At 33.4% G+C, this 13265-nt stretch overlaps 2 protein-coding genes across 2 annotated transcripts; both read left to right on the top strand.

The window, feature by feature from the left end:
- The first annotated feature begins 56 nt into the window (after positions 1-56).
- On the top strand, positions 57-3058 carry LOC140044594 (structure-specific endonuclease subunit slx1-like). The gene is made up of 6 exons (XM_072089169.1): positions 57-257; positions 553-604; positions 767-1012; positions 1420-1554; positions 1895-2092; positions 2431-3058. Exons 1-6 carry the CDS (start codon positions 85-87, stop codon positions 2479-2481), a joined length of 855 nt encoding a protein of 284 aa, XP_071945270.1. The 5' UTR covers positions 57-84; the 3' UTR covers positions 2482-3058.
- Positions 3059-4447: 1389 nt separating this feature from the next.
- Positions 4448-12592, top strand: LOC140043403 (notchless protein homolog 1-like). Its single transcript, XM_072087905.1, has 12 exons — positions 4448-4490; positions 5776-5908; positions 6161-6378; positions 6839-6918; positions 7359-7435; positions 7695-7985; positions 8329-8464; positions 8906-8952; positions 9151-9353; positions 9559-9601; positions 9709-9896; positions 10062-12592. Exons 1-12 carry the CDS (start codon positions 4486-4488, stop codon positions 10072-10074), a joined length of 1434 nt encoding a protein of 477 aa, XP_071944006.1. The 5' UTR covers positions 4448-4485; the 3' UTR covers positions 10075-12592.
- The last annotated feature ends 673 nt before the right edge of the window (positions 12593-13265 follow it).

Here is a 13265-nt window from a genome sequence, read left to right as displayed (position 1 = left end):
GGCAAAATTATTGAGTTGTCGATAGGGGGCGATGTTTTAAAATTGAAGTAAACACGGAGTTGGAAAAAAAGATGAGTAGTGAAGATGGTACAAGAAATAGAACATTTCTTTGGTGTTTATCTATTAAAAAATGAAAACCCCAAATATAAAGGTCGCACATATATTGGTTATACAGTAAATCCAAGTCGTAGAATCCAACAACATAATAAAGGGTCTAAATTTGGTGGAGCAAGACGTACAAGTGGCAAAGGACCATGGTAAGAAGAGGATAGTATTAATTACTAATACTACTAGTACTACTACTAGGCCTGCTGTAAATAGACCTTAACTTGAAACATACATGTACACGTGAATTATAGGATAAAACAACTACTGTACTTAGTAATACTAGGCTAGTACATTATTGATAGGTAACCTTTCCTCTTTGTGTCGGCATAGTTAGAGAATATTGCTTGCATATTCATCTATACCAAGGATAAATATAAAGTAACATTGCTATTATTTAAAGTTTATACAAAATATAATCATAAAATGTCTTTTTTTTTCCTTCAGGCAAATGGTGTTAATAATCCATGGTTTTCCAAATGACATTTCAGCATTGAGGGTAGGTGGTGTATGGTCTCTCTGCAACATTCGCTTTCACTTTTTGCATTCCCAATTCCAACCCAGAATTTCTGTAAAAATTGTTATGATAAGTTTAAATTTTCAAACTTAATTAAAAATATGTTTTAATTTGAAATATATATTTACATTCATTTTTTTTCAGTTTGAATGGGCATGGCAGCATCCAAAATCTTCACGCCGACTGAAAACACTCCCTGGCAAATCCACAAAAGAGAACCAATTCCAATTTCGATTCCGTATTGTAAGTAACATGTTAAGAACAGCACCATGGTGTCGTCTGCCGTTGACAATTCGTTGGTTGAAACAGGAATACCAGGTCGATTTTAACGAAGGTTTACAGCCCCCGGCACATATGCCGATGGCATATGGTCTGGTCAAAAGCATCAAAGTAAGACTAATATTTGTTTTGTTTTTTTATTATTATTTTAAACTAAATTATGAGATTATTTTGCATTTAACACAATAAGTTATTTAAACAGTGAAGTTCAAATTTAGTGTATGGTTCATGTATATTGATCTAGCTTTTCGCTTTTTTTTGTATCTCTATTGAGATCCAGCCACTGATACCCACAGCATTGTCATTTTTTTTCAGTAATTTGCCTTTGAAGTTATATATTATATATAATGTACATATTAATTTATATCTTTTCCAAGTTACAGAAATACCTGGCACAAGATCTAAACTTTTTGGGGTGATAATATGCCTTGGTCTAAATAATTAAATATTAACTATCAAATATATGTTTGTTTCAATTTCTTCTAATACAGTAATACATTTTTATTACACTATACTAGGTTGCACAAAGTCCAAAGAAAAAAGGCAAAAAAAATAAAAAAAAGTCTGAGGAAGGTGAAGCAGATTCTGACATGCATCTTGCCAGCCAAACAATTCAGAAAAGCAGATGTAAAATATGTGTTAAGCGAATGGAGGTGAGTAATTCATTTTTTAAGCGTTTTTTTTAAAGAGAGGAGTCATACATCAGAACTTAGCAGTATAGATACTATAGTAGTAATTCTATATACAGTACTTGAACACCACCTTCATGAAAAATTAAAGTATAAACACTTAAGCTTGGTTCCCACTAGGACCCAACGCAAGGGCGCAATGCAACACAACTTGACCAATCTCAAGCGATGGATTATTCAAACAGTCACGTGTGATTGGTCAACTTGCTTGCGTCCTAGTGGGAACCAAGCTTTATATGACAGCTGAAACAAAGAGAAATTTGTCAATAATTTGAGATAAAATAATGAGGACACATTAATTTAGTCAACAGATAATGTAATGTCGTGCCTGTACCCCAGATGTTCGATGGTGGCCCATGTGACCTGCCTTGCCAATGCTTTCCTGTATAAAACTGATGAGTTGATCCCTATAGATGGTAGCTGTCCATCTTGTAAGGAAGTTCTTTTGTGGGGAGATTTAGTGAGGAAAAAGAACGGTTGCTATGATGCCTTCAAAGAGCTGGTAAATAATCTTCTTTTCCTCTTTCTTTTGTGACGTAATACCTCCAGGGAAGAGTGCAATTACTTCCCTGGTAGCTTTTATTTATGGTAAATGGTACATTCCCACTGCCACTTTGATCAACTTAATTAGACAGACCACATGATCAAGAACCATTTGACAGGTTGGGGTTTACCTTGCATTGAAGCAAACCACTTAACATTCTTAACATACAGAAATAAATTTGATTTGATTGGCAATGGGAGTCTCTGCTGCATTTATAATACTGTACATGTATTGAACTACTGCTACTGATTTCTTTCCTTACATTAATTATTACGCACTCTTTTATGTTAAAACAGGGTGAAGAATCATCTGAAGATCACTGGTCTCAAGCTCTGCAAGTAATATAACAGGATGCTGTGCTTGGAGATCAAAGGGTTTATCTATGGCTGCTACCCGATCAGTTCCACACCACTTAACAAGCACCACCAAAATGTACAATGTTGGTATTTGTCGCAGCCAGACATAAGATCAAAGGACTGTTACAAGTTCCTACCTTGGCAAGACAAGCTCGGTGTCCTGTTGTTTTGATTGCCTTGGTATAATATACTGAGCTGGTATATAGACATCTTAAAATACTCACAAACGGACTCTAGCATTCATGTATTGTAATTTCAGACATTTTAAACATACTGTATTAGGCCTAGTGCAATATTGGTAACCTTATAAACGGGTGAAGTCATTAGCAATACATACTTTATTAATATCAATTAAATTTATTTGTAAATATTTCTGAAGTAAATTAAATGTGACAGGTACACCCTTGTAAGTGATTTTGATAGGATAGAGGTTTTATCTGATTCATCTTCTTTTCCTAATAAAAAGTACTATACTGTATAATATAATACTGTACTGTAAATATTAAATGGCCATGTAAATATGGAATAACTACTATGCAGTACCATACGTTGTTTTTTTTTTAAATTTTATATTTTTGCTGTCATACATTTAAAAAAGCATAAAACAATAAATCACTACACAATCACAGTATTTTAAACTTTCCAATAATTTTATCAAGATATTTTGCACATATCAACTAAATAAACAGATAATTTGAATTTAATTTTTCATTTAAATTGTTCCCAGGTTTTTAAACTGCAACAACAAACAGCAAAATAATGTCAAAGTTTGTAGATGTGAATATTTTGATCTTCTTTTCTAGATGCCCTACATATGATATTTCTTTGTGGTAATGTCGCATGTCTTTGAATTTCCATAGCTTTGAGATGTCTTCTAATTCAGTGTTGACTAATATTAATAAAATATTATAAATTTCCAGTTCAAACATCATGCTGAACTAAATCCTCTACAGAAGAGTAAACAGTTTCCATTTTAATAAGTAATTTATTCATCATCTCCTGCTTCTGCAGCTCTCCTTTCAATTTCAGGTTTTATATGTTTCCATAATTTCTATGCATGAAAAGAATATATTAATAATTATGACTATTATTTTACTATAGTATGCAAGTAATAAGGCCAGAGAGAGTAAACTTGCTAACCGGCCTAATTAATAAATAAAAATGTTAAAAAAGATACAGTATTCATTTTAAAATCAAACGTTAATTATTAATATTATATTAAATAATTAATATCATTTATAATTTATTTAAATTTTTATTAATAATATACAATTTTATATTGTTTACAATAATATATTCTCCCAAATCATTTGAAAAGACTTTATCTAGCCGCATTCTGTTAGTATAACACTAAACTAACTTTCTGTATATTCTAGGCCTCCACGTTGGGAAGTTCACATCGCGGGAGAACAAGCTCTACTGGTGGTGGTAGTCTCCTAAAAACCCTCCCGACGAAAATGCCGGCACGTACATATAGTAGGCCTAGCCTAGCCTAGCTAGCCTAAATTAGTAGGATTAACACAAACATTACAAGTGTATTACCCCTTTATTTATATTGTCATATAAAGACTCTGCTCCTGAATCAAATGCTCTTTCAAATACTACAGCTCCAACGATAATTGTTAGAAAAAATGTTGAAGATCTTTTGAAAAAAGCGTTGTACACCGTACTGATTAACGCCATTTTGACAGAATGCCTTTTTTAGCCTCGAACTACATAAACTTGTGTTTACATATTATTTACAATTATACACTATTTTTGTCGATATAATTAATTATATTAATTTATATTAATTTAGTTTATATGTTTTAAACTAATATTAAACATTTGTGGTTTCTCAATTTAACGATATAATTATTAACAAATATAAAAGCAATGTTGAATTTACATAATTTAAAGGTTAAAGTTTTATAAACATGTGCTAGGCCTATAGCCAGTCATGCGTTTTATTAAAGTAGAAAGTTGCGTGCAGACGATAAAATTCATCTGTCAATTATGAGGTAAGTATACTAAATAAATATCAATGTTTCAAATATAAAAATCTTCAATATACAGTTGTTGATATTTACAAGAAGGATCAGAACTTATTATTATGGCCTAGCTAAGCTTGTTACACTTTACAAATTACAGGCCGGTAGGCTATATATAGTAGGCCCTGGCCTGTGTCACAGTGTGTGTGTGTGTGTGTTATGCGCGATTTGAACGATTTGCGCAATTTGAAATTGCGCAAAAAAATCCTTGCGCAATTTGAAATTGCGCAAAGAATTCTTGCACAATTTAAAATTGCGCAAGGATTTTTTTGCGCAATTTCAAATTGCGCAATCAACTTGCGCAATTTCAAATTGCGCAAGAAAATCTTTGCGCAATTTTAAATTGCGCTGCACAATTTGTAAATTGCGCAAGATAGTTCTTGCGCAATATGACACCTTTGCGCAATTTGAAAACGAACTGTAAATTTTCAAATTGCGCAACAAAATTCTACCAGACAATCGGTATTATAATAATTTATTGGAAACTAAATAACTCAAAATAAAACATAATAAATGCGAAGATAACATGTGTATAATAAATACATAACATTTATTATTACAATTAAATAATATTATCACTGTAACTTGAAATAAATCAAAATAAATGTAAAAATTAAGTTTTTAATATTAGTTTAAGCTAGGCCATGTAACCTAGTCAGTATCAGTAGTCCAGACCCTAGCTAGGCTAGAGTAGTATAGCCGGCCGCCCGCGCCGCGCCCGCCTGGTGTAACACCACCGCTTCGTTTTCCTTCGTCGGTTCTTCGACGGTATGCTAACTTATAACAATATTTGCACTACTAAAATAAGGAAATGCGATATTTATCTTTAATTTTGAATCATTCTTAGAAATTACTATAAAAATATGGGTGTGCATGATTTCACAATCTGTCGAAAAACCTTGCGCAATTTGCAGATTACTTGCGCAATTTAATACGTTGCTTGCGCAATTTGAAACACATGTTTCAATTCAAATTGCGCAAGGATTTTTTTTGCGCAATTTCAAATTGCGCAAATCGTTCAAATCGCGCATAACATGTGCAATGATTGCTAATAATGTTAGTTACTGCTGCTGCCTACTGAGTGTGGGCTTACTATGTCCATGATGGTAGGCTAGACAAGGCTCAATGTGGTAGTGGTTGATTGAGGATTCCTTCACTCGTTTTAGTCTTAATGTCAAAATTGTTATTAAATATTAGAATAATTATGATATTTTTTTTACATACAAAGTACAAATTTTACGAATTTTTTTTTTAGCCTTGAAGAAGGAGAACGTATTTTAGCTCAATTTGTGAGTGAAAATGGCGAGACAGTTGGAGCACCATTTGACCTTCCACTTGATATAACTGCAGACAAACTTCAGCTCGTGTGTAATGCGGTACTGCAAAAGGTATATTGTACTGCAGAAGTGACTATTTGTTAGTCCAAAAAAGTAGTAGTTTTTTATACTGCTAAACAACAGATTAAAGGCACATGGTTGTACAATGAATTTGACGCATGGTGAACCATGCCTGTAGCCTCCACACCAGATATTTACTATTAAGTAATTATCAACCGTACTGAAAGAAGAAAATAATTACACACTCGTTCAACCGTTCCTATGACTTTAAATTATTTGCATAACTTATTTCTTTTAATTTAGGATGAGACTACTCCATATTCATTTTATGTTGATGAAACTGAGATAAGAGGAAGTATAAGAGACACTATCAACAACAGTACCCAAGAGACTGAAAAAGTTTTACAAATCATCTACCTACCCCAGGCAGTGTTTAGAGTGAGACCAGTTACTCGATGTACTAGCTCAATAGAAGGCCATGCAGAAGCTGTCATATCTGTGTCATTTAGTCCTGATGGACGGTAATGATAAGCTCTGTCTACACTATCAAACTTTATGTGACAAAAAATTTTTTTTTGTCACATAAAGTTTGATAGTGTAGACAGCTTTGAAGGACTGTAAAACTCATTTCATTGTAATCTATATGATTACTCAGAATAATATTAAGATCTATGAGAATTAGTTAACTACTGTATTAGAGTAACTGAGTAGCCTAACTTTTAGAGCACTGTGTATGTTAGTAGGTTACTGCAATCATCAAATACATACGGTAAAGTGTAACATTGTCTCGTCCTTCAATTATGTTTGTATCATGTATTAATTATTTTGTTAAGGTGGCCAAATACTGTACGAGCTTTGCTCTTTTTTTGGTCATCCTTCCATTTTTTATGCATATATTTATTTACACTATGTTTTATATTGGAAAATAAAAACTGAAACTAAAACTGAAACATTAATATATTCCAAAAAAAATTCTATTAGGTATCTTGCAAGTGGGTCAGGTGATACAACAGTAAGATTTTGGGATGTTAATACTGAGACACCTCATCATACATGCAAAGGTATGGTATGCCTACTTATACAAACATTTGTTTTAACAATTATTGTTTTAAATCTATCAAATAGAACAATCTGCATAAACACAGTTATTACAAATGGACAGAGACAAGTAATAACAATAAAATATTTATTTGTTCACATTGACTAAAGCTCTGTCTACACTATCAGACTTTATGTGACAACAAAATGTGATATGCCCAAATATGGTAGTGATATGCTTAAATACTATAGGGTAGTGATATGCTTAAATACTATTTGGTAGTGATATGACATCATCATGTCCATATATAGGCTGCAAGCACATTGCATTGATGAGCTTTATAATCAGGAGTTAGAAGTGGCTAAAGCCAAAACAGATTTTGTGCTCACTCAATATAACAGCAAACAAACAGGAAAATATATTCATATTATAAATTAGTATTTTTTTAATTGTCTACCACAGGTCACAAACACTGGGTATTGTGTATAGCATGGTCTCCAGATGGCATGAAATTAGCTTCTGGTTGCAAAAATAGTCAGGTATGACACTATTTTAAAGCTCTCTCTACACTTTATGTGATAAAAAAGTGTGATGTGCCCAAATATGGTAGTGATATGGCATCATCATGTCCATATATGCGCACATCACATAAAGTTTGATAGTGTAGACAGAGCTTTAGTGTATTAACTTTGTCAGTATATTGTTATAATTACCTACTAGTCGTTATTGTTGAGGTCATACTTATATAGTAGCGGGTTATTTTTACTGCACTTTTATTTTTGTTCTTCTAATTAATAGATTTTCATCTGGGATCCAAAAACCGGGAAGCAAATTTGCAAACCTCTTACAGGTCATAAACAATGGATCACTTCGTTGTCATGGGAACCTTTTCATGCCAATAGTAATTGTAGATTCCTTGCCAGCTCATCAAAAGATGGCACTATACGAATTTGGGACACTGTCATTGGTCAAACAATTAAGGTTTTATCTGGGCATGTTCAGTGCGTGTCTTGTGTTAAGTGGGGCGGAACTGGTTTACTTTATTCTGCATCTCAAGATAGAACTATTAAAGTATGGAGGGCTTCTGATGTAAGTATTTTTAGATTTTGTGAAATTGAAAAAAAAAAATTCTATGAAATTATCATACTATAGAAAAGGCCCTGTTTAGATAAGAGCCTGCTTATATGAATAGGTAATTTATTATTTATGCCATAGAGCATAGCTGCTTCAGTGACATGGGTTTATGGCTGGATGACTCTATGATTCTAATGGTAGTCGTCTCGGATTGTCACACTCTATCCATCCATCCATCCATCCATACGTCACTGATTTTGAATTAGAGCCCAATTTTATTTATTTTTTATTGGGCACAGTATAAAGTTGCTGCTTTGTTAGTAGGTTTATTATTGTATCATGATGTTTCTAAATGTAGGGAGTTCTTTGTCGAACGCTGGAGGGGCATGGTCATTGGGTTAACACAATGGCATTAAGTACAGATTATGTGATGAGAACAGGTGCTTTTAACCCAGCTGATGCAAAAGTAGTCCATCAACCAATTACAGAAACAGGTATGTGTCATGTGTAGGAAATACTTCAGCATTCTCTAGTATTTTAACATTTTCAGCTCTGTATGTCTTTCATGTGTTTTTTTAATCTCTGCTTAATTAAAAATCCTGATATATTCAATAATAATGTGCTGATTACTAGCTGTATTATGGGAGTATGTTTCCATACGTGTTTGATCCCAAAAAATGACTGGGGTACTAATGTTTGGCGCTTACAGGTTTCACAACATTAGGCGCTATATAGATATTACATAAAATTTCTTTTTGAAAAAAAGAAATTTTATGTAATACCTATTCCACAACCAGATGAAATTCTTCCAACATATATAGATATTATTTATTATTAATCATTTATATTCACCACAATGGGCGCTATACATACATCAATACAATATCTGCTTAATTGATGAGTTACAAATGTTGTTGTTTTTTTAAATTATTTAGGTGAAGAATTATCCAAAAAGGCCCTTGAGAGATTAAACACAGTCATGGTTAGTATTTACTGTTTTTTTACATATTTTTTGAATACTTACATGAATAAATACAACAATGCCTTTTTATCAATTTTTTACTAGGACCACCCCTGATTGTAAATGAAACAGTCCGTAATTAACTCATGTTTTCATATAAACTGTATATTATATAAGAGTTTGTATTTCCTATTATATTTGTGTATTTCTGTACTTTAGGATGGATGTTCGGAAAGACTAGTTTCAGGATCTGATGACTTTACCTTGTTTCTGTGGAAACCAGAAGAAGACAAGAAACCAATTGCACGCATGACTGGTCATCAACAGCCAATCAATCAAGTTCTTTTTTCTCCAGACACTAGGTTGATAGCAAGTGCTTCGTTCGATAAGTCTGTTAAGATTTGGGATGGACGAACTGGAAAGTAAGCTTGTGTTGCCAAAAAAACATGTGATATGCCCAAGTATGGTAGTGATATGCTCAAATATGGTAGTGAAATGACATCATCAAGTCCATATATGGGCACATAACATAAAGTTTGATATTGTAGACAGCTTTAGTAGCGATAATCATTCTTTTCTCCTCTATAGTATAACAATTTTATTTATACTTTATTTTTAAATTCACAGATTTATTGCATCATTACGAGGTCATGTCGGAAGAGTTTACCAGGTAAACATTTGTTTCCATAAAATTCACATTTTTATTATAAAGTTGATTTCCATCTTAAAGAAAATTTAAAATTCTAATTGATCAAAATATAAAAATTCTTCCTTTAGATTGCATGGTCAGCTGATAGTAGACTCCTTTGCAGCGGTAGTGCAGACAGCACACTCAAAGTCTGGGACATGACAACTAAGAAGCTATCAATTGACCTACCAGGTCACGCTGATGAGGTGTATGCTGTGGACTGGAGCCCAGATGGACAGCGTGTTGCTAGTGGTGGAAAAGACAAGGTTCTTAAATTGTAAGTTAAAATCTTGAAAATTTATAATCCTTTGAGGGCTACAGGCAAATTAAATGTTATCACAAAATGTGCAATTCAATATGGTTACCAGGGTGATGGGTTTCAATCCCCCTTTTTTTCCTGTTGATTGTTACTGTAATTAATCAACAATGTTTTACTTTACAGGTGGAGAAGGTAATTTGTAAAAAAATAAAACTGGGATTTTGGAAGTATTGACCCATGACCTGATGATATGACATCAACTGTAAGCTCACCATATAGCAGAGTGGTATATGCACGTAATAAACATGGATTATAACAAGATTTGACCCATGACCTGATGATGACGTCAAAAGTAAGCTCATCATGTAGCATGGTGGTATATGTAATACTTCGATTATAATAAGGATTGACATACGACCTGAAGATACATTGAAGATAAACTCACCATGTAGCACAGTGGTATATTCACGTAATAAATTTGGATTATAACAAGGATTGACCTATGACCTAAAGATGACAACATAAATGTAAGACGATCAGTTATCACGCAAACTTGGATTATATACACAAGATTGACCTATAACCTGAAGATGATATGACATCAAATGTAAGCTGATAGCACAGTGTTGATTGCACGTAATAACATTGGTGGGAACAAATATCCGACCAGTAAGAAAGGCACTTGTTCACTTTGTTGATTTGATATGCACCTTGTTGACTCATAACAGTACATGATGACTGTACTTAAGTTTTGCACCATTGAGTTTCAGTATGGCTTTAAGGATGCATGCTTCTTTGAGGAGCATGTGATTAAATTGTGCAGGGGACCACAAATATCAATACTATCACTGATCAGAATTACCATTTTGATTGCATATTGTCCTGTTGAAATGAGTAGAATTACTGATAAAACATCAACTTGATGTGCCATATATGGACATGATGTCTTATTGCTATCATATTTGGACACACACCTTTTTTGTCAAACTAGTTTGACGGTGTTAACAGAGCTTAAGGTTCTGAATCAATTGCATAGAGCATTGCATAACAGTAAAACAAAAAACTGTATGGCCATTACCATTCATGATAGATACAAAAAAAAAACATTGGTCATCATCATCAAAATTCCTTTTTCTAACAACATTTTAAAATATATTGTTTATTTACAATCAAGAAAACAAACAAGCACTAATTAAGTGATCCTTGCTAACGTAACATTAAAGGGGGATTCTGGGTTTAAAATTGCTTTTAAATATCGTTTATTTATTAAATAAAAAATATTATAACAATATAGACATGTCAGAATGAAGAAGTAATAACGAGAAATTAAAAAAATTAAATTTCATATACATTTTAGGGTAAATTCATGGAAAGTCTGTTTTTCAGCAGCTTAGGGAAGCTCATTAATATTCATGAGATATTCACAAAATCACGTCACCAGTGGATTCCAAACTCGCGACGTCATGTACGTTGTGTTTGTCAACTAATTTACATCTCTCTCCCCTGTCAAACGACAACCACCCGATCATTGTGAAATACATTTTTTGTAGATTTTCTAAGCTAGGCCTAAAGTGTAATAATAACAGTAGTAGCATTTATTTATTTGACATTTAATGAAATACAAAATTCAGTACAGATACGGAGTCATAAATTATACTATTTTTATACCTCTATAGTACAGATCGTATTATCGGCTTCACGTACAATACTACTCTAGGCCTAGCCTAATAATAATATGGGCGAGAGCCATTCTGACTAGGGATTCCATGCCACGATGGCTACGTTAAAACAATGGGGCCCATGTGGGCCTAGCTAGCCTACTACTAGACGATTGGCCCATAAATAACAAAACCCATCCTATCAACCAAACTCCTAAACAATCTAAACCTAAAACGTTCTACAAAATCGGCTGTAAATATTGAAGCAAAACAAGGTCCGATCGCCGTCCACACGTCCGTCGTATGGTGTCCCGATCGTCTAAGTAGGCCTAAAATAAAATAGGCTTAGTTTACTCTCCAAAAAAGCGGATACTCATGCATCAAGCAAGTAGACCAGGTAGTAGGAAGGAGACCTAGCCGATCCGGCCCAGTTAAAAATTGAGCTAGCTAGTGTAGTAGACCCTGGGGCGGATCCAGACATTTTTGAGAGGGGGGGTCCGGCGATAAAAAGGGCACATCAGATTTTGAGTATTTGAGCCACAGCCCCCCCATGGTGGGGGTTGTGGCGAAGCGAATTTTGTTACAGAACACACTTAGATGGCCGGAAATGGCACTCTCGCACGCAAAATCCATGATAAATGGCACCTTTCTAGTTCGCCGGAAATGATACTTTATTAGCAGGGATAACGATGCAAAATTAAAAGTTGTTATTTTTCAACCAATTTAAACATTATCTGTTGGTATTTTGTTTCAATATTCTAATAAAGAAAGAATTACGAAAATCTGACTTGTTGTAGTTTTCGAAATATAGGGTCTAAAACATTGCCGAAAATGATCGTTTTTAGCCACGAACGTTGTAAACAAATTGCGCCATTTTTCGCTAAAATAATTACATATAATTACGTTTTATAGTAATTTCTTTTATATATCAACATTGGAAATATCAATAAAATATGTTATTAAATGTTTATAAAATATATAGAGTTGTTTATTTAACGGAATTCGTACAAATTCATTGCTCTAAATTTGTGTCGTACCGTTCAGTACAGAGAGATCACGTGACTTCTTGGTACACGCGAGAGAGAGAAAACATTCCGCTGTCCACCAATCAAATAGCCAGAATCCAAAATCATTCAACCGTGAGAGTTCTGCCGAACGCGGGAAGCGTTCGCGGGAAAGCTCAGCTTTGATTGGCTTACGATGACATTATATCACAAAATGGTGGTTTTGTAGTTGAGCCTCACGTAATTTTCACAAATATTGTTTAAAAAATGAAATAAATGAACCTTCTTTATGGTATGTGTGATTTTTCTTTAAAAGATTTGAATAATAAAGGCTTCATATCGATTTTTTTGGCACTTATAATAAATATTTCTCAGAGAAAAAAGCACGTGGCTTGTAGAACTATATTATCTTGGCGTAGGAAGACAAACAAATCCCAGGTCATGAGAGGCTCAACTACAAAAACAAGGTTGAATAGTGCAGGGAGTTGATTTTACAACTCCCTGAATAGTGTAAGGACCGTTCGATGATTTTTGAGTAAACAATCTACCGCGTATGGTCGTACGCGCTAGATAGTACGATATTTTAACTACATTTTTTACATGTTTGGTTGGATGTAATGGAAATAAAAAATAGTTGATCTGATGGAATGATATGTAAATAAACAAATACTCAAAAGAATTATGTTTACAGTTCAATTATTTTCAGAATAATAATACATAAAAAT

The sequence above is a fragment of the Antedon mediterranea genome, chromosome 3 (genome assembly GCF_964355755.1).
Source record: "Antedon mediterranea chromosome 3, ecAntMedi1.1, whole genome shotgun sequence".
Lineage (NCBI taxonomy): Eukaryota > Metazoa > Echinodermata > Crinoidea > Comatulida > Antedonidae > Antedon > Antedon mediterranea.
This window is presented reverse-complemented; position numbering and strand designations above follow the sequence as displayed.